The 22,509-nt window shown below is 41.4% G+C and overlaps 1 protein-coding gene across 3 annotated transcripts in view; it reads left to right on the forward strand.

The window, feature by feature from the left end:
- The window catches only part of LOC143884714 (protein PAT1 homolog 1-like), a 33,894-nt gene extending 11,820 nt beyond the window's left edge, over positions 1-22,074 (forward strand). For all 3 annotated transcript variants that reach the window (XM_077388450.1, XM_077388451.1, XM_077388452.1), the window contains exon 6: positions 19,393-22,074. In XM_077388450.1, the coding sequence (XP_077244565.1) occupies positions 19,393-21,470 (2,078 nt within the window). In that variant the 3' untranslated portion in view covers positions 21,471-22,074. The remainder of the gene's footprint in view (positions 1-19,392) is intronic.
- The last annotated feature ends 435 nt before the right edge of the window (positions 22,075-22,509 follow it).

Genomic DNA, 22,509 nt, shown 5'->3' on the forward strand with positions numbered 1-22,509 from the left:
TGGTATAGATTCCCAACTACTAAAATATCCTTTACTTCCAAACTAAAATACGGACATGAGGATCAACAAATCTTTATGCTAAAATATCATTTACTTCCAAATGACAGAACATAAAAATAAATAAAAAAAGGATGGCCAATCATTTTGCACGAGTTTTAATTAAAAAGAATAGAGGCATTATGATTGTTTCAATAAATCTATTAGAAGTAGATTTGATTATGAACACTTACTTAGTGCACTCGAACGGTGGTCCTCCTCCTCGCCAACTCTAACCTCTTCCTATACAACCTTCGTTGTATACATCTATATGAGAAACATATTATAAACCTTCCAATTTCGAAAAAATTATTACAAACACATTGAGAATTAAAAACACATTGAGAATTAAAAACATACCTCTTCCTCGGGTATTTTTTTGCACGTGCTCGCATAATGGCCTTTTTCTCCACATTTTTTACACGTCCTTTGCTGCTTGGGTTGAGATTGAGAGGCCTCCACTGGAGATTTAAACCTTGTAGCATTTTTTGGCCGACCCTTGGTTCTCACAACTTGAGGGTCGTGAATACGTATCTCGGGTGTTTCGAGAGGAAAGTTGGATTGTACTTGACTGCCACTGCTTTCTAAGACAATCTCCTTGTCTTTCTTTGCTTGTTCGCATTCCGCCACCCACACATTTAAGTCTTCTTCCATCTTCTTCAAAATACTCTTCTTTCTCGGGTGTTCATCTAGTACTTTATGAACCCTTGATGTAATGCACCATCTCTCAAATGAAGTTACTTCGTCACTATCTCTTATGATTGTAGATGCCAAAATATTCACTTGATATCTCGCCCCAATGGTCCACCTATTTAAGAGATATCGCTCGGGAATAGAACCTAAACGCCTCACATCCATTATGCGAAGTATGTGTCTGCATAGAATCCCTGCGGTCTCAAACATCGCACACTCACATCTAGCATTAACACCTTCCGATACATCATATATAACCTTGTAACTCTTCCACTCCTCCTCATTACGCATTCTTACCTTGTATTCAGTGACGTTCACATTCTCACTCTCCTTGTCCTCCCAACAATCAATACTCGCTAGAAATTGAAGTTGGAACAAGTCAAAAATTTTTCTAGTATAACACTTTGCAGCATCTGCTTCTAATGTGCTCTTTGTCTTCAATACTGCATGTGATGATTTAGTCCTCCAATCCTCTTCAGCTTCCTTTTTCCGCCTATCCACAAGTGCCTTTTCATATTGTACTACGAATTCTTCTAAAGTGGTACTTTGGTTAACAAATCCATCGAAGAAAGCATTAATGCTTTCGCTTCGTGCACTTGAAGTCATTCCAGCTGTGAATGTGTCTCTAAAATAAGCAGGAACCCAGTGCATTCGTAAATCCCACATCTTACATAACCAATGTCTTTCATCTAAATTATATTTCTCCACCAAAGCTCCCCATTCCTTCTCACTGTCGGCTTTATGTTTTCTATAAAACCAATGGTTGTATTCCTTATAAAACTGACTAGTTGCATCTCGCATGTCTGGAACATGCTCAACTAGATGCCTACTAATGTGCCAAGAGCAAAAGCGATGACGTGTATTTGGAAAAACACACCTAATTGCGTTTCTCATCGCCCCATCCATATCAGTTATTATACACCCTGGAGCTTTGTCAAACATGCATTTTAACCACTGTCGAAACAACCAAGTGAATGTCTCCTCCGTCTCATCTGCTAGGAGGGCACAACCAAAAAGTGTAGACTGCCTGTGGTGGTTTACGCCGGTAAATGGTGCAAACGGCATCCTATACCTGTTTGTCTTATAAGTGACGTCAAAAATAATTACGTCGCTAAAGGTTAGGTATGCCTCTCTGGCCCTCGAATCCGCCCAAAACATCGATCTCAGGTTTCCATCAGCATCTATCTCCATGGCAAACTCAAAATTCGGATCTTCCGCTCGTTTATGTTGGAACTGATTAGCTACTGCGGCAGCTTCTCGTCCCATGTTGTTAGCCCTCTGTGCTCTCAAATGAGACGACACCTGATTTGGTGTGAGAGCACTAGATGAACCATCATTTGAAGCGTTAATTGCCCTTGCAATACCAGTAGGACCAAACCCATCACTGTGCATTTTATCCATCAAGTTCTTACATAAGGCTTTCTTATGTAACGTATTATGCGAATGGTGCAACCGTGTCTTCAATGGAGATGTAAGATCATGGCAATGTTCCTCCACAAAAATTCTAACTTCCCACTTCTCTTTTGTCAAATTGATCTCCATCTTTGCGTCGCAACACTCTCTTGTTTCACGACGCCGCTTCACATCCTTCCCAATTTGTCTATGGTCATTAGGATTTCTCAGTCCCTCTTTATCACATACATAACTCTTCCTTATAGGTTCACCTGTTTTTATCGACCTGTTTGTCCTGCCTTTTCGAATTCCAAAACCTGTAGTCAACGCATATGAGTTATAGAATGCATATGCATCTTCACAATTATCAAAAAGCTGGCCTTCAAAAGGTTTGCTAGCTAAAACACTCCCTGCATCATCATTATTAGGTGTTTCTGAGGTACTAGTACCGCCCTCGTCATTATCAACCCAACCTAGAGGAACCACAGGTTCCTCTTCATTACCAATCTCTGATCTATTTCCCTCATCAACACATAACCTATCGGCTTGAGACAATGTATCACCAACCATAATTAATCTATTTTCATCAACCTCCACAATAGAGAGCTCCAACGGATCCATTTCCTATTACACATGAAAAAACAAAACCAAAACACAGAATAAAGGGCTTCAGTTTGTTAACAAAACGTAACAAAACAGAAACAAAACACAAAACACAGAGAAATCAGTGTAAATCAAGAAAAGAAATTACCCTAGGAAAAATGTAAAAAAAAAATTTATTCTTATTTTTTAACGGCTTTTTGGAGAGGACAAAATGTGATGGATTCATGTTGTTGCTAGCTAGTTGCTCGATGCAAGTGATCAACAATATGCAAAAATTGATCTGTCATTTATGGTGTTTGCGACAAAAAAAAAAAAAAACTGAAATCTTTTTATCCTGACCACAAGCAATGTCATAGGGAAACCACCATCAATAATCAAAATTACAATCCAAAATCTGTAACAAAGAAAAATCTTTAATTGCTACGAAATCTGTAACCATTTCATTTTGAACAGATTTTGTAACCACCATTCATTGCCTTAAAAAATTGAATGGTTAAAAAATGAATGGTTGTGCCCTCCATTTCATTTTGAACAAATTTTGTAACCACCATTGATTTTGTAACCACGAAATCTGTAATTTTGCTACTTTGGCCATCAAAAACTGTAATCTATTGAAACCCAAAAAAAAGCATGAAATCGCATACTTACTTCAGAGAATCCATTTGGGGGGTAAGAGAGTGCGTCGGTAGCAGCAAAGGAAGAGAGGGCGTCAGAGAAGAGAATATGGGAGGAGGAGAGATTTGAGAGGGCACAAATGCGTAGAGGGTGAGAAGTGGGTAAAAAACAAGTAAAAAATCAAACCCATTTGAATGGAGTTTTTGTTTTCTTGCCTTACCCCACCCTCCTCAGTCCCTCTCATGTCTATCCCTCTTCCACCGAAGCTAAACAAACCCTAACCCTTTTTCCAATGGATAGAATGGAAGAAAATGGTAGAAAAATTGAACCCTTACCTTGCTAGAACCAGCGGAGAGAGGGCGTCTGCAATCGGGCGAGAGTACGAGGAGAAGACGGAAGCGTGGATTTCTCCCGAGGGTTACAATCGGTTTGGAGCAAGGTTTGGGTTTCTGCTGTTAGAGGGGAGAAGACGAAACAAACGAGGTTTTCTCATATATGAAAACAAAAACGCAAAAGTTACATTTGATCCTACGGTGGTTACAAAACATATCCAACTGCTGAGGTTGTATAAGCGTTAAAGAGCAACTAGTGCGTAGAGAAGTTCTCTACACATGTGTGTAGAAAACGTTTTCTCATTGTAATAACCCTTTGTGCCACCTATACAAAATTTGATGCCAAATTTTTTTTTTTTTTGAGTGGTCTTAAGTATTGGAGTCCTATATTTTGAGACCCCCATTATATAAGTTGCATTTTTTAATCTGTATATGTTGAACTCGATTTTAAAAAAAACAAAGGGTAATGATAAAATGCCTTGGTAAAATAAGAAGAGAGAAAAAGGTGGTTACGCATTACATTATTCCTAAAAGTAAAAGGGATAAACATAAAATTAAAATAGTTTAATCAAAAAGAGAAAAAGTCAACGACTAAAGGGAAAGACATTCCTAAATTTAAGGAAATGAAAACTTTCGCGTAGGAAGAAATGAGTCATCCACGTTTCAAAAAGTGAGTTACGTAACTTACAAAAGGGGAAGTTGTGATCGTGGAATCCAAGATAAGGGATGAGGTGGCAGTTGCAACTGCTCTAAGAAGAGAAAGTTGGGATCATGGAGTGAGAGATAAGTGATGAGGTGACAGTTGCAAATGACTCCAAAAAGAATTCTATAAATAGAGGGGAGGTCCTTTGGGAAAGGGATTCGAGCTGAAAAAGTGGCGCGGGTACCTCTATTTAGTTCCATCCCTTTGTGGAATTCTCTAAAAAATCTCATGATATCTCCCCTGACCCCTGACATAGTCCCAACCGTTTTGAAAGAAGGCTAGTCAGAATTTGTTCGGTCCTAGCGCTCTGTCTCGCCCTAAAGCGAAAACTCTCTTCTCAACTTCCTCTTCTATAAAATGGTTTCTCCAAGGATGCCTTATCATACTCTTCCACGCATCCCTTATCATACTCTTCCACGCATCCGAATTCCACCTCTTCCTGTTCGGGGTGCAAAGCTGATTCCGTTGAATGCAATATGCTATAGATCTCCAATATTTCTTTAGTTATCATCTATTTGTTACCTGTGTTTCTTCCATTCACGTCCAATATCTCAATTCTATTGCCCTGGCTTCTCACGCTAGCTATACCATGAAAACATGCTATGTTTTTACCAACCTCCTTCAACCATTTCACTCTAGTTTTTTGGCACTACAATATTTCTACCATGAAAACATGCTGTGTTTTTACCACCCTCCTTGAACCATTTCACTCTAGATTTTTAGCACTACAATATTTCTTCTTGCGGAAGTATCCTTTTGTTCCCCTCTTTAACTTTACGCAATTCTTCCCTCTCCCTATCTGTAGCTGACCCATTCTCTTCAGCTGATGTTATTTCCTTTATTCTAGCTACAAAACACAACTTTTTGTCAGCCGTCATCTTTAGTCTTTCAGAGTTCCACTCCCTTAATCTCTTTTTAACATGACGGAGTTTCTCCCTCATTATTACGTCCGCCGGGCTATTAGCTTTACATTCCTTCCACCATGCCCCCTGTTTTTCCTCCATCTTGGGTAATTCAAGCCGTGCGATTTCGATTGTGAAGGGGGGGTGGGCCCCATGATTTTAGTCTTGGATCCAAGAGTAAGGGGAAGTGGTCAGACACTGAGACTTTCTGGCAAACTTCAGGGAGAAGATCTAACCAACAGGGGCAAATAAGGAACCGGTCAATCCGACTGACTATCATCTCTTTCCCACATGAACTTTGCCCCCATCATTGAAATATCTACCAACTCATGGTTTGTGATGAAGTCAGCAAAAGCTAACATATTCTGGTTGGTTATTCTGCACCCCGATCTTTCCTCTGTCATTGATTTCATTGAAATCGCCCCCAATGCACCACCGGTTGGGCCACCTCTGCCTAACTTCCTCCAGTTCCTCCCATAGAAGATGTTTTTCCTCTCCTACCGTAGGTCCATAAACTCTAGAGAAAATCCACATTGAATTGTCACCCAATTTACGGATGACAATCGAAGCTGAAAATCTTCCTAACCAAGAATCCTAAAGATCTCATTTGGATTGATCCCATGCAATCATGATTCCCCTGATGCCTCCACTTTCCCCAATGCTATAAAATCCCAGTGAGATCGGATCCCCAAGCTCTTTATTACTGCCTTGTTTATCATCCCCATTTTTGTCCCTTGAATGCAAATGATTTCCGGTTTGGTAGTCTTCACCAACTCCTTTACTTGGTTCTTTTTTCCAGAGATCCCAGCCCGTTTACATTCCATGACAAAATCTTCTTGAGAATTTAATTCATCGTGTTCCTTTCCCCCCAGGGCACCTTCGCCCTCGACCTTTTTTGCCTTCTCTTTGGTTTCTTTGCATTGCTCCCTCATAGTTTCTTTTTTGAATGGTATTTGTTTGCTCCCTCATAGTTTCATTGCTCCCTCCTAGTTGATTCCTGATTTTAACCAACTAGTTCTCACAACATCTTCCTCGTTGCCTCCAAACCGGATATATCCGATAGGTCCTGAAGATTAAACTCTCTTTCCTCAGCTTGTCTGAATATGCCCCTCAAGTTTTCCTTGAGACCTTTATAGGCCAGCCCATGGATCATTCTTCCTGCTACTGCATAAAACAATGCTAAATCATGCTTACATGTGGCTTCCCTCCTTTTGTTGCTAAAATCTTCATCCTCTACACCCCCACCACACCCAGACCCTACCTCAATTACTTCCATATCTCGTAGGGGTAATTTGCAACAAACTCAGATTTGGATCTGGGGAGTCTACTAATGGGGCACGGTCCTGATTTATATTCTTGCTTGTATCTAACCCTGTGCCCTGCAGATCACAATAGAAAGGAAAAGATCCAATTGAAACACCAGAACATCATATTATAAAACATTTGTACCTGAGAGATTCGGCAATATTTGTTGCTTCCTCAAATTTTCCAAGGTGCCCTTCTTCCCAATTTTTGATAACCCATTATGTTGATGGTCGATAGCATGACACTTCTCCTTTTCAGGTGCTGCATCTGCGCGGTTCTGGGGTTCAAAGGTGAAATTAAACCTTGGTGAGTATAATCTTCCATTGATGCTTCAAGGGCATTGTTCCCTATGACTTGCAACTTGCGGCCTGGTTGGCGATGTTGAGTTGATATACCATTTTTATTTTGAGTCGGGACAGAAATTGCTATTCTGTTTCATAGCTTTGCTCTTCGATGTCAAGCTTGAAAATCCAAGGTTGCCGCCAATCTTGAAGCATATACATCCCACTGACGACGACAAGTTGCCTTCGAGAGCGAGTAGAAGACTGGATTAACACTTTCACCAAGTTCAGACCCCCGGCATCCTAGTCCGGAGGAAACAGATGAGATGAACAAGTCGTGACTCAAAGCACTTCTTGGAGGGGAAAGCCAAGACCGAGGATTTTGGTCTTGCAAAGGCGATGATCATCCCAAGGGATGAGAGAATAAGCCACTTGACAAGAATCCCTGAACCAAACCCATTAGCCAAATCTCGGGCAGTACTTTGGAGAAAGGCCCAAGAGAGTCCTAGCCCAAATTATGGAACAACAGCGAAGAGAGTAGGAAGTATCATTTTGTCACTTGTGAGAAGGTTTGTGGACCAATGAAAGGTGGCCTTTACTTTAGAAGCCACATGGTGATGAATAGAGCTCTTTCAGGGAAGTGGCTTTGTCGCTTGATGAAGCGGGCGGAAGTCTTTCATCAGAGTTGAATTCTAGTAAATTTGGGTGCATGTGAGGGAGTGGAAGCCCGCCCTTCATCATAGTGCAATGGGACTGAGTGCGTCGTGGGATATTTCTTTGACCTTGGAGGATTTTGAGGAGGGGATCAGAGTCTGTGTCTATAAGGGAGATTGGGCATTAGGCTTTGGCATGGCTTGTGGTGTAGTGATCAGCCCCTTAAGGAGGTCTTCTCTCGGTTTTTATGCATTGTGGGATAGAAATGCGAGATTTATTGACTCACCTGAGACGCACAATGGTTTTATTGAGTGCATTTGTTTTTGGAAGGTATATCTAAGAGCATGTGATCGGGTTTATTGTGGAGCTCCTTCATAGGTTGGGTTCTACGGTTCTACCTATGTGAGATGCATGGCGAGGGATAGGCAAATTTGGTCATGGTGCACTTTGGGGAAGTTCTCAGTTAAGTCTTTCTATCCCCACCTTGAGAGGCCGAATAGTTCGGTGGCATTCAATGCAAGGTTTTAATCTATCTAGCTCCTCCTTGTCCTTCCTTTTTGTTGGTCGACGTGCGTTGAAGATAGACTGTTGATCACCTTCTGATAGAGTGATCATGAACCGTATTTATATGCATGGAGTTTCTTCAGATCGTCTACATCCCAACTATGGTGTCTTGTCCTTTCTTTGTTTGGTGTCTACATCCCAACTACGGTGCCTTGTCCTTTCTTTGTTTGGTATCGCTTGGGTTTCTCCCGAGATGGTTGGATTGCTGATTGGGGCTTGGGTTTATGTGTGATGCTAGACAGGCTTGTTGTGCCTCTCGACAGTTCTGTGATCGATTTGGGAGCAAAACAGGAGGGTCCTGTCAGCAAGTATTCAAATGAGTCGGAGGTGCTTGCACTCTGTTGGAGAATTAGGCTTTGGCTTGCACTCCTAAAGTCATCCCCTTGATTGTGGAGGGTGACTTAGGAGTGTCATCAAATGGATGCAACCCAAGGAGTTTCCTTGGAGGTTTGTTGATGTTGATCGAAGACTCCCTAGACAGCAATAGAGGCTAGGAGGTTTCTTATCAGGACGTTAGGAAGTCGTCCGAAGTCATTTGCTAATGAGGTTACTGCGGAGGGTGTTGATAGAGACTATATTGTGATTTTTTATTCCTATATTCTACTTGCTGCGGACCGAGTTGTGCTCTTTTCGGTCTTTCTTTGTATTTTGTATTTTGAGACAAGGTCAGTCTTTCTATTTTCGCTGCACCTTTCCTAATTAATTTTATCATTAAAAGAAAACCTTCGAATATCCTTCCAAATAAGCGAATTCTCAGATGGGAAAAGGATATTCCCAAGGCATTTTCTTGTTTATTGCCAATAGAGCAATATCTCCATTTCCAAAAAAACACCAATGCTGTCAAAATTGGATAGGTTAGAGAAGACATTAAATAAGCAAAATAAGAAAGTACTAGATTTTCAAGACCGAGGACAACGAAAAAATACATGAGCCAGTGGTTCAGTAGGATGATTGTGGTTCACATTTGTTATCTGACAAACTCTTCTCTCATCTAGCAGATCCCAATTGGGTAATGGTAGTTAAAATGAATTGCATATTTGGAACCCTGAGGCTCATATCGTTAAAGAAGACTTGAATAATTGTTTCCAGGAGTTCTAAACATGCTATATTGTGAATGGGAATCAAAATGAACCTTTTATTTACAGAATATACATACATTCTTGAATTATTGTTCCAAGAGTTCAAAATATGCTATATGGTGGTGGAGGCTTTTGACAAATTCAAGGAGGAATTTGTGATTTCGTCTTTGTGGGGATTGGCAAATTTGCTGTCTTTGCTGCCTTAGTAGTGGATTATATTTACTTGCTGTCCTAGTTGGTGATTTTGCTGCCGCCTTGTGGATTGCGCTACCCTGCTTGCAAATGGAGGACTTACGGTTCGTATAGATCAGGTGCTGCCCTATTTGTGATTATTTGGTCAATTTGCTGCCCTATCTTATGAATCTCCACAATGAGTGAAAATGAACCCAATTTTTCAAACATCATGGAGATGTAAGAGATGCAACTTACTTTTGTTAAACCGAATGGGCCGAACTAACTTCTATGGGATCAACCTATGAAGGTAACCTTTGGTGCAAAGGAAAAGCTAAAATTCTTACTGAAAATGGACCTATTGAGTCTGATAGTGTGAAGAGTGGCTTAGAGAAAACTATGAAATTATGATTTGGCTATGGAACAATATGAAGCTATTTATTAGTGTAAATGTGATTTTATGAGAAACAATACGCGAGACATATTCCTTGGTCGAAAATATCTCACATGTGTATGAGTTGCTTGGGAGCATATTATTGTTTCAAGAAAGAAACAAGAGCTTGAGTGAGTTACAATATGCTTTATGGTATGCGGGAAGAGTTGAACATGTATTGATGTCTTACATCCGACTTTGAGCTATCGAAAATGCAACGAGGAAAATTTAAGATTTCTATGTTTTTTTTTGGATTGGGTCTAGAATTTCATTTAGTTCATGGGCAGACTGTAGCCAATAAAAAGTTGCCTTTATTCGCAACTTCAGGGCGTTGGAATTTCTAACATCACATCTTAATATTGGAGAGGAATTTGTCTTGACATCCTCAGTAGGAAGAGGTGATGGTAATGGTTTGTTTGCCCCTGGATGTGGTTGTGAGTCAAAGAGATGCCGCAACAATGGTAGATGATGTGATAACAGAAAATGTAAGCATTGTGGGCAATCAAGTCATACAACTTAGTGACTTACAAGTGTTTGGACAAATTTGGATGCTGGAATGTACAAATAAAATCTCCTATAAAGCTGGAGCGGATATATATATATATATATATATATATATATATATATATATATATATATATATATATATATATATAGAGAGAGAGAGAGAGAGAGAGAGAGAGAGAGAGAGAGAGAGAGAGAGAGAGAATAGGAACTCGTGTATATGAGGTGACACCTTAGGAACTCTATTCTCATATATATATATTTATATATTTTTTTTTAAAATTTATTTTTTGAAAATTAAGCTTGAGCGGATAATGTTTCTCAGCATGCTTGAAATCCCCTATCACCCTTATTGTTTTCACCGGATGTAGAGAATATTGGGTACTTCCTAACAAAAGCAATGGATTGTGTTTTTGTTGGGCTTGCCTGTCTTTCGCGGTCCTCGTGTATCTCACCTTCAGTATGTAGATGACAATTGTCTTTGCAGAAGCTTCCCCAACTCAGATTGCACTTATTTCTGTCATTGAGGAAACTGCTTGGGGGTGCAACTTGGGTCGGATCGGGTTGAGCTTTTGCTGAAAAATGAATTGGAATCAACCGGAACCTGACCTAATTTTAAGGCAAGAGCTCTACCCGAATTCCCAAAAATCGACACGTGTTGCACCCCAAAACTACTGGCCAAAGGATCAACGGAAATAAATCCTTAATATTTGTTCGGGCATGTCCATTATAGAAAGATTATCCATGTTTGTCATGAAGATGAATGTGAAGGAATGCTTTGTTGAAGCCGGGGTGTCATTACCAAACTTACTAAATATAGCAAGTCCGTACTCACTAAATATAGTAAACGCTTATTTACTAATAATAGTAAGTTTTTTGTTTTTTTGGCCAGCACCTTACATTTTATTGATGAATGAAAAAAAATACATGGGGACATAGCACCTTACCTCAAACCCTACAAACAAAAAAAAAACCTACATAATTCGAATGTTAGGAATACCTAGAAACTCACACCTCATCGCACCCCTGGCCAATCTAGGGAGGTCTCTCCATTGATAGAACATGCAAAATTTATTGTCACAAGCAAAATTTGCGAGGGAGTCGGCTACCTGGTTGGCCTTTCTATATTGATGAGATATCCTTGGCTTAATATCTAGAAGAAGATCTTTTTTTTTTTGAAATGGAGATCTTGAAGTTCCTGCTAGTAATATATAATAGACCATGGTGGATCCCTCTTGGTATTGATCACATCTATTAGCACTTTACTATCTGATTCAAGCCAAACTTTAGAAACTCCCAGGGCCTTGCAATACCTAAGTCCGTCAAGCATACTTCTCGCTTCCGCTTGTAGGCTAGTGCCGACATCATAATAATGTGAAAAGGCAAAGATTATCTTACCTGTATAATTTCTAATAACTCCGCCACCACCAGAAATTATGGGATTCCCTTTAGATGCACCATCAGTATTTAGCTTTACCTCTCCTCGCCTCGCTTTAACCCACACCACTTTCAATATCTTGGGAAAATTGACCCTTTTAGGAATAATGCCTATAGCACTTAACGCCCAACATTCCCAATGAGAACATTCTAGGGATCATCTTACACCATATCAATATATCATTAATGATTACATCAATAGGCTTCGCAATTCCCTCCATACGTCGTTTACATCGCTCCCTCCAAATCTCCCAAGTTATTAGGGATGGGATGACTTTCAAGGTAAAACCATAATCTGAACTTCTTTTCCTCTTTGATATTTCAAACCATTGCAAAATCCTGGCACTTATAGACTGGTTGCATATAACTGGAACTTGTAGAATGTTGGCAAAATGAACCCATAGAAAATTTGCCAAATCACTCTCAAGAAAAACATGATCCATCTCTTCTTCCTTAGGCACAGCGCAACATGTGGACATAGATGGGGTGGGAATGAATATGTCCTTGAGTCTGCTATCCATGGGAACAGCTCTCACAAAATCTTTCCATATAAAACAACTGATTTTAAGAGGAACATCCTCCCAAATATAATTTGGCCATCTTTTCTTTGGAAACTTGCTCCTCACCATATTCCATGCTAAAAACAGTAAGTTTCAATTATTGTTGAGTATTGATTTTTAATTCTTGTTGAGTGTTATTTAGTTCTAATAGGACTAGGACTCCTAATCCTTATTGTTAAATTATAAAAGATTAAATAACGCCTTTCCAACAGCTTAAGCTTTTGGAGTAACTGGTTGTTTCATATGGTATCAGAGCCAAAGGTCACGTGTTCAGACCTCCTTGATAGCAAAAATCCACTTGCAATGGCCAAACCCAAAAGAGGGTCCACATGTGCCACGTGTAGGCCGACCCTAGAAAAAGGGGCCACACGTGAGGGGGAGTGTTAAAGTATAAAAGATTAAATAACGCCTTCTCGAACAGCTTAAGCTTTTGGAGTAACTGGTAGTTTCACACTCATCATGATAGGATTAGAAGTTTAGTCACAAAAGGACTAGGGGTTTAGTCATTATAGGATCAGTCTATTTTTTTTCTATAAATATGTAGGCCCATGGCATTTTTCCATTATGTTTTGAGGAATAAAGAAATTTTCGAACTCCAAAGCTTGGAATACCAGCCTAGGAAAAGACTTGCCTCGGAGGTACCTCCCTCTCTTTCTTTTTTTATATGTCTATTCTTTATTTCTTAACACCTGCAAACTCCAATCTACCAGCAGCACCTTTTGTGTGCATTGCTTCCTTGAACTTGCAAGTCTGCTGACTAGGCAGATTCCTGAACCAGCCAGCACCTTCAAAATACAGAACCTGCAGATTGCAGATTCTGCCCAACCCAACAGTCCCTACGTAAAACCACTGCTATATCATTCTTAAACCCAAACAGTTCTAAATTAAATTATTTTTTTGAATGGTCCTAAATTAAATTGTTACGGACCTAGTATCATTTTTTTTTGACCCACAATCATATCAAAGCCACCAATTTCTTTCCTCACGACAGCCTGAAGTCAGCCTAAATCCCTCCAACTCTTTCAGTTGGCTGTCCTACATCAAGTGGCATCTTGCCTTTTAGAAATTTTATTTTATTTTATTTAATGCTTTTTTTACTTAGGGTTGCTTATATATATGGAAGCCAGATGTATTGGAAGTTTGTTTTGAATAATTAATTAAGTGCAAGTTCCCCTCTCCTCTTGCGATCTCTTTTTCCCCTCCTATTCTCTCCTCCTCGTTCCTTTCCCCTGCTCTGTATCACATAATCTTCTTGGTCTTCTGAAACCTCTAATCTCCTTCAGAAAATCTACAAAACTTTCTACAAGCCAATGCTCCCATTCTTCTCCTCTTTTCATTCTTTTGTAAGGCTTCAAGGTGTAGAATAGACACCTCGAAAGAAAATTTCTCGGTGTTAATACTAGATGAGCTCTGGCACATCACTTTTATTTGGAGTTCTATACGAAAGTTGATGTTTCAGACCTACAAAGGCATATTCCTATTCACGAGTATGGTGGCTAATTTAGTCTATTTGGGTGTTCAATAGTGCCAGAGAGCAGCTGATAGAAAGTATATGTAATCATGATTTATGGACACGAATTTGTGTGTTGAGTTTCGACACGGATACGAGTTGTTTGACATGGAAATCCCTACAAATCTGGAAATGGTGACACGCCCATTCGAGTACATACATATAAAATTATTGATTACTATCACAATTTGTAACAATAAAAATACGTACTCATTCAACAAATTAATAAATCTTAGGATTAAATTTTTTTTTGTTGTTGAATGATCTCCACTATAATCTAAAACAAACATGAGATAATCAAATAACAACGGATTTATTTATTTAATCTTTAATCTAATTCCCTTCCGTCTCGAATATGCAGTGAGAAAAGGGAGACCAATAGGAATAACCGTGCTTGGGTCTCCAAAGACGCTAGGGGGGCATCGGGTGGAATCATTGTAGTATGGAAGGAAAGTTTATTCAGTGCGGAGGAGATCTGGATCAGAGATCACACGGTGACAATTCAAATTTCTGAATCGATCTACTTCCTTTAAATGGCTCTACACTGTTGTATATGGGCCAGCAAGAGCAACGAAAGGAAGTTCCTGTGGCCGGAACTTCAAAATATTCGTCTCTCATGGGAGGGACTATGGATAGTTGGGGGGGACTTCAACACGATTCGGTCTCCTGATGAAAAAAACCGGTTGGGGCGAATCACCACTAGCATGCGCAACTTATCAAAGTTCATCCTCGATAGCGAATTGTGGGATCTTCCGTTGGGTGGAGCTAAGTACACATGGTCCAATAATCAAGACGCATTGGTGATGAGCAGGATTGACCGGAGTCTAATCTCAAAGGAATGGGCGGATCTCTTCCCTCTAATATACCTCAGGGCACTACCAAGGCCGATATCGGACCACAACCCTATACTTTTGGCTCTTGGTGACGCATCTGATGGTCCCTGTCCGTTCAAAATGGACATGGCATGGTGTGAATCGCCAGACTTTAGCGACTTGGTTAAGGCATGGTGGGCCTCTTCTTCGGCAGAGGGCTGGAATGGTTTTGTTTTGTGCAAGAAATTGCGGGAACTGAAGGCCAAAATCAAGCAGTGGGCGAAGTTGGAAAAGGAAAAAACCGCCCAAAGGAAATTGGACATACTGCGAGACCTCCAGATGCTCGAATCTAAAGAAGAATCTGAGCCCCTCCCTGAGACTGACCTCCAAAACAGATCGTCTAAAAGCTGCATACGAGGAAATATTGAGATGGGAGGAGATTAGCTGGCGACAAAATCCCGTGCTGTGTGGTTGAAAGAGGGTGATAATAATTCCAAATTCTTCCATCAGATGGCCAGCAATCGACAGTGTGTGAATGCTATTCACTGTCTCTCTATTGATGGGTCTCAGGATGATATGGATATCATCCGAAGTAGGATTTGGCATTCTATCGCAACCTGTATACACGGAAATACCTGTGGCGTCTGCGGTTTGATGGGCTACCTTTTTAAGAGAATATCTGTGGATCGTGCCGTGTGGTTGGAGAGACCGTTCTCTATGGAAGAAATTGAGGAGGCCCTTGCATCGATGCAGAAAGATAAAGCCCCGGGGCCCGATGGGTTTCCTACATCGTTTTATCGGAAATACTGGGATACCATAAAAGCCGACGTTCTAGCGTTCATGCAAGACTTCCATGAGAGGGGCATCATTAGCAAGGAGCTGAATTCCACCTTCATCACATTAATCCCTAAGAAGGACGGTGCTGCTACTATTCAAGACTTCCGTCCAATCAGTCTCATTCATGGCATGTATAAACTATTATCCAAAGTCTTGGCAAGGCGTATCAGTATGGTAATGGGGGAAATCATTTCTAAATATCAAGGGGCTTTTGTTCGTAGTCGGCAAATTCTGGATGGTGTCCTGATTGCCAATGAGATACTTGATTCTATGAAGCGGGCGGGGGATCGTGGGGTGTTGTTCAAGGTGGACTTTGAAAAAGCCTACGACCATGTGGACTGGGGTGTTTTGGATTACATAATGTCACGCATGGGATTCGGGGCAAAATGGCGATCTTGGATTTCTGCGTGCTTAAAAACAACCATGTTTTCGATGCTTATTAACGGCATTCCTGAAGGATATTTTGGCTGTTCGCGGGGAATCCGACATGGGGACCCCCTTGCACCTTATTTGTTCATCATCGTAACGGAATCTTTGAGTTCACTCGTATCCAAGGCGGAATGTTGCGGCTTTATTCGTGGCCTCAAACCAAGCAGTCAATCTCCTTCCACCATCTCACATTTACAATTTGCGGACGACACGGTTCTTTTCCTCGAGGCCAATCTCTCTCAAGTAATGAATGTCAAACGCATTTTCCATTGGTTCGAGATTATATCCGGCATGAAGATTAACCTTGCCAAGAGTTCAGTCGTGGGAATCAACTTAGATCAGGTGGAGGCTTGCTCTAATGCATCTGCTCTAGGCTGTCAGCTCGCCCCCTATCCCAGTCAATATCTCGGACTTCCCCTTGGGTACAAGATCCCAAAAGTAGCTCAATGGGACCCGGTTATTGAACGGATAGAGAGAAAACTATCGTCTTGGAAGAAAAGCTATCTATATTTTGGGGGTCGTATTATGCTGATAAAATCTACCCTCGCCAACATGCCTGTGTACTACATGTCACTGTTCAAGATTCCGGCATCTGTCGCAAATCGTATTGAGAAGCTGCAACGGGATTTCTTATGGGAAGGAAGGGAGAAAGGGAAAAGACTCAAACATTTAGAACCATTCAAAAAAAAGAAAAAAGACTCAGACATTTAGTCGCCTGGAAAAAGGTGTGTAAATCGAAAAGAAATGGTGGGCTCGGTTTGGGGAAAATAAGGTTACGCAATAAGGCTTTGTTGGGGAAATTGTTTTGGCGGTTTGGTACTGAAAAAGACGCTATGTGGCACAACGTTATTGGGACAAAATATGGGAGGGGATGGGGGAATTGGCTATGTAACGGCAAGGTTTTAAATCTCGGTTTCGGTTTCGGTCATCAACGAAACTGAAACGTTTCGGTTTCGGTACGAAATTTCGGACGAAATCTTGTAAAAATTTCACCGAAATTTTGGAAATTTCCGAAACGTTTCACCGAAATTTCCTAAATTTCACCGAAATTTCCTAAATTTCACCGAAATTTTACCGAAACAAAACGTTTCGGCTGAAATTTCCGAAATGTTTCGGCAAAGTTTGGTACTTTTCCGACTCATTGTGAATTTCGTTTCGTTTTCCACCGAAACCGAAATATTTCGGCCGAAAATTTAAAACCATGTGTAACGGTCCTTTGAACCACAAAGGGTCTGATGTGTGGAAATCTATTGCCATCGCCAGGGAGTCCTCCTTACAGCTTGTGCGTTTTAGACCCGGTACGGGGATGCTTGTACGATTCTGGATCGACACCTAGGTGGGGGAACAATCCCTGGCTGCGGAATTTCCGGATTTGTTCAGGATTGCCATTTCACCGGAATCCTCTATAGCCCAAAATTTCACTCGCTGCCCGACTTCGGGTAAAATTATATGGGATATCAGACTTAGAAGAAACTTAAAAGACTTTGAGATTGCCCATTATGGAAACCTAATGGCATTATTGGCTTCTACCTACCTTGCCCGTTCGAAGGAAGACAGATTGGTTTGGACCCCGGATACTCAGGGAGGCTTTTCCGTTAGGTTCTTCTTTCGCAGACTGAATAATGACTGTAACGATCCCTCCCGTTCTGCAGTGGTATGGAGACCGGTGGCCCCCCCTCGGGTGCTCGCCTTTGCGTGGACTCTATTATACAAAGGTGTCAACACTTGTGACCGGCTGATGTCTCGGGGCTTTAGCATGGCAAACAGGTGCGTGCTCTGCAAAAATTCCGAAGAGACACTCAACCATCTATTCTTCCTCTGCTCATATTCATTTGGCATATGGATGAATATATTCAAATCATTCGGTTTCTCTTGGGCAATCCAGGACAGTATCAGATCTGTGATCTTACACTGGAATAATGCACTGAGTGGATGTATTGGTGAAGAAATGTGGATGTCCATCCCATATGCAATCTCATGGCATATCTGGAGGGAGCGCAATAATCGAATATTTTGCTGCAAGGAAAGAAGCCGAGCCAACATCACCCTTGACATTAGGCTGTCGCTCATTCAATGTGCCAAGTCTAAGAGTGGCATTCAGTACCCTACCGGCAGTATTCTCCATAATTGGCTACTAGTACTGACGGAAAAGAAGGCTTGTACAAAATTCCTTCCCAGGTGGTGCCCACCACCTGATGGTTGGTTTAAACTCAACTTCGATGGGAGTTCTCGTGGGAACCTGGGCCCGGCGGGGATTGGAGGGGTTTTACGTGATCATTTAGGTAATCTTATCATGCACTTCTCTGGGCCAGCTGGGATTTGTGACGCCAATGAGGCCGAGGTCTCAGCCCTCTTGTTCGGACTGCAATGGTATGCGAATCACAATTTGGCCCCCCTTATAGTTGAAGGTGATTCGTCCAACACCATCGCCTGGGCCTCAAACCAAACTGGCCGGCCGTGGAGGATGGCTTTCAAAATCGATGAAATCAGGGATCTTATGTCCTTAATTCGTCCGTCTCTACGATATAGGAGACGGACTGCGAACGACTGGGCGGATTCTTTGGCAAAGGATGGAGTGGACCGGGAAGGGTTGAGTATATTTGTAGTCTGGGATTTGTCTCTGTAATTTCTTTTTCGTTCTTTTTTTTGTCTTTTTGTTTACTATTGGCTGCGTATATCCTGCCATCTGGGGACCACTTGTCCCCTTGTATCGTTTGATCTTTTAGCAATAAATCGTCACCTTTCTCAAAAAAAAGAAAAAGGGAGACCAATAGGATACAATGATCATAATATTGGAATAAGGGTTTGCTTAGAATTTTAGATGAAGATTGGGGATATAACAACAAATATTAGTTAAAGAAGAGCTAAAAGAAGAGTTTATAATAAAACACGAGTTAATAATAAGAGGTAAACACAATCATTCAAAAAAAGAAGAAGAAGAGGTAAGCACAATATTTGCTTGTATTCTTCTGGATGACTTTCTTGGTCATCGCTTTTGAAATGAAATCTGCTACCATTAAAAAAAAGGTAAGCACAATATTCGATAATAAAACATAATATCGCCCTTGGCACAGTACAAAAAACCATTTCGACACACCGACATTAAGTCCGAGACTTCTAGCAATACATTTAGAATTAGAAGTGTCGAAAGGAGTGTCAACATGTGTGGACACGCGTGTCAGTGATAAATCAAAGTTTCGGCTAAATCATGAGTTTTTTACACTTAAGGGCATGCTTCCATGCTTCATGCTCTGAAAGCACCCAAAGCATTTATTTGCGTGCTTCTTGCTTCTCACAGGCTTAGAGCACACATGTTTTTGTGCCTTAAAATGCTCATTGATTCACTTTCTTTCCATGATGTATTTTCGTCGGTAATTAGAAGGGTTAATTTGTTGGTTCCACAATCCTCTTTATGTTTGCACAAAACAAATGAATGTGTAGACTGCATTGTGGAAGTTCAAATCTGATACTTGTTCTTATTTCTTTTTTCTTTATTTAAATTTGACTACAATAATGAATGTCATAATACCGTCTCTTCAGGTTCATCTGCTACGGATTGGGGACAGGAGTCAGATTTCTCTTCCTGGCTAGATCACCAGATATTAGATTCTGAAAATATTGAGGAAGGCAAAAGATGGTCGTCACAGCCACATACATCCTCTTCCCATCTTGCAGAATCAAAACCATTGTACAGAACATCTTCATATCCTCAGCAGCAACAACAACACAATAGCTCCAGTGAACCGATTCTTGTACCCAAATCAACTTTCACTTCCTACCCTCCCCTCGGGGGTCGATCTCAGGCTTCACCAAACCATTCACACCACCTCAGCAATCCAACCCTTATTGCAGAAACCCAGATACCTTTCTCTGCGCCAAATTTCTCACCTTTCTCTGGTTCTCAACTTCATTTGTCAGGTCTGCCTCATGGATTACCTTATGATGGGCATATGCCTCAATTCACCCCTCCGGGCATGTCTGTTAATAACCGACCACAGAACCCTTGGCTGAGCCAGGCCAGTCTCTTGCCCAACTTAATGCAACCACAATTACCTCATCCAAATGGGTTAATGTCATCACAGCTATTGGCACAACACCAACAGCATAGATTGCAACAAGTTCAATCAACTTTGGCCCATTTTTCAGCCATGCAATCTCAGCTATTTAATCGACATCCTTCTTCCCCACATCTGATGAACCAGTTTGAAGCAATGCTTGGCATGGCCGATCCAAGAGACCAGAGATCAAAACCATCACAAAGGATGAGGCAAAACCTTCGATTTTCTCAACAGGGCTCTGATACCAGTAGCCAGAAGAGTGATAATGGATGGCCACAGTTTAGATCCAAGTACATGTCGGCTGATGAGATTGAGAGCATCGTGAGAATGCAACATGCTGCCACTCACATCAATGATCCATACATAGATGACTACTACCACCAAGCTTGTCTAGCAAAATGCCCTGCTGGGTCAAGATTGAAGCACCATTTCTGTCCAACTAACCTAAGGGACCTACCTTCTCGAGCCCGTACTACAACCGAACCACATGCTTATCTTCAGATCGATGCTCTTGGAAGGGTTCCATTCTCTTCCATCCGTAGGCCTCGGCCCCTCCTCGAAGTTGACCCTCCTGCCTGTGGCGATAGCATATTCGAACTAAAAACTTCTGAGAAACCCCTCGAACAAGAGCCAATGCTGGCAGCCCGAATCACAATCGAAGATGGCCTTTGTCTTCTTCTTGATATAGATGATATTGATCGCCTTCTACAATTCTGTCAACCCCCAGATGGTGGGTCCCAACTGAGGCGAAGGCGGCAGGTTCTATTGGAGGGGCTTGCGGCTTCACTTCAGCTTGTCGACCCACTCTGCCCAGGCAAAGGCGGCCACTCAGTTGGGTTAGCTCCTAAAGATGACCTCATATTCTTACGCCTAGCCTCTCTTCCTAAAGGACGAAAGCTCCTCTCTAGGTACCTACAACTCCTCTTTCCCGGCAATGAGCTTACTCGGATAGTCAGCATGGCCATTTTTCGTCATCTGAGGTTCTTATTCGGCGGTCTTCCTTCGGACTCAAGTGCAGCCGAGACAGCAATGGGTCTTGCCAAGACAGTTTCTACATGTGTGCAGGGCATGGATCTGAGCGCACTCAGTGCTTGCCTTGCTGCCGTGGTCTGTTCCCCAGAACAGCCACCACTTCGCCCACTCGGAAGTTCTGCTGGTGATGGAGCATCCATCATCATAAAATCTGTTCTTGAGAGGGCAACGGACCTTTTAACTGACCCTCATGCCTCTGGCAGTTACAGTATCCCTAACCGAACCCTATGGCAGGCATCATTCGATGCCTTCTTTGGGTTGCTTACAAAGTACTGCCTGGGTAAGTACGACACTATAGTGCAATCTTTGATGATTCAGGCGCCAAATGCAGCCATTTTTGGATCAGAGGCAGCAAGAGCCATAAGCAGAGAGATGCCGGTGGAGCTGCTACGAGCAAGCCTTCCCCACACGAACGAGCATCAGCGTAAGCTGTTAATGGATTTTGCCCAGAGGTCGATGCCTGTCACTGGATTTAATGCCCATGGCAGTAATGGTGGACAGATAAGTTCTGAATCTGTACCTGGTTAGTACTACTAAAAGAACAAATCGAATAGCTTAGAAGCATGGAAAAGCTTGATGCTTTTGCTCATCTCATCTGCTACTCAACAGCAAAATGCTACATGATATGCGAAACGGATGCACATGCAGTGCGAGCAACTGTAGGTGTTTATTAATTGCTTTAGATCTATCGTTTTCTTTCTTTTTGTGTTGCGAGATTCTGGAGATTTGACTGGAAGTTTTCTTCCGTGGGGAGCTTAATTTTGGTGCTCTGAATGGAAACTCCAGACAGGTGAAATAGTGTTCAGAATGTACAGGGCAAACTACTGGGAACTTTTTTTTTTTCTTTTTCTTTTTCTTTTTGTTTTTTTCAAGTAGACGGGGATCCTCATGAGGGAAGGATTTTGGGATTGTGTTTTGGGTGATGAAAGGGGAGTTTCAGTGTACTGTTTGTGGCTCACTGCTAAGTGTAGTTGTTGGTAGACGGGTTGGGGATCGTTTTTCTCACTTGATGTAGTCTGTAAGCTTTGAAGACTCTTGGTAATGCTCTGCAACTTCCAGCCTTCCTCTTAGTGTGGGGGCAATGTATTTTATTGTCTCATTTCATGGTTAGTATGCATTTTGTTTGTGCACTCATGAGCTTGCATGAGCCCGCAGTATGCATTTCTTGGTTAGTATGCTCTTTTGCTTCGGTGGGGAGTTTACACGGCCATCTGATTCTGATCGGTTGATGCTGATACAGTCTTCTTGAGGTTTGTTTTTTGGGCTTTGATGTAAAACAGAGGGAAAATCCCATCATCAAGTGGATGTTAATTTCTAAGGGTAATTTTTTTTTTTGATGAGTTGGGATTCATATTCAGAAATTTGAATATGATTTATGCTGCTAAGAACTATATTTGGCTGAAGATTATGAGACAAAAAGGAAAGGAGAAATGGATAATTGACACTCTTTAATATGTGTCTCTCCTTTGTTCCTGGGAGATGACATCCTAATTCCTCTTTGATACTTGAGTTCTTGCCGGTTTCGCCTACTTTTTTTGTTTCGTGGCTTCTGATTCCCGGTTTTTGA

This window comes from Tasmannia lanceolata, unplaced genomic scaffold, assembly GCF_043159265.1.
Source record: "Tasmannia lanceolata isolate RefF3 unplaced genomic scaffold, GAP_Taslan_0.1 ptg000008l, whole genome shotgun sequence".
Classification (NCBI taxonomy): Eukaryota; Viridiplantae; Streptophyta; class Magnoliopsida; order Canellales; family Winteraceae; genus Tasmannia; species Tasmannia lanceolata.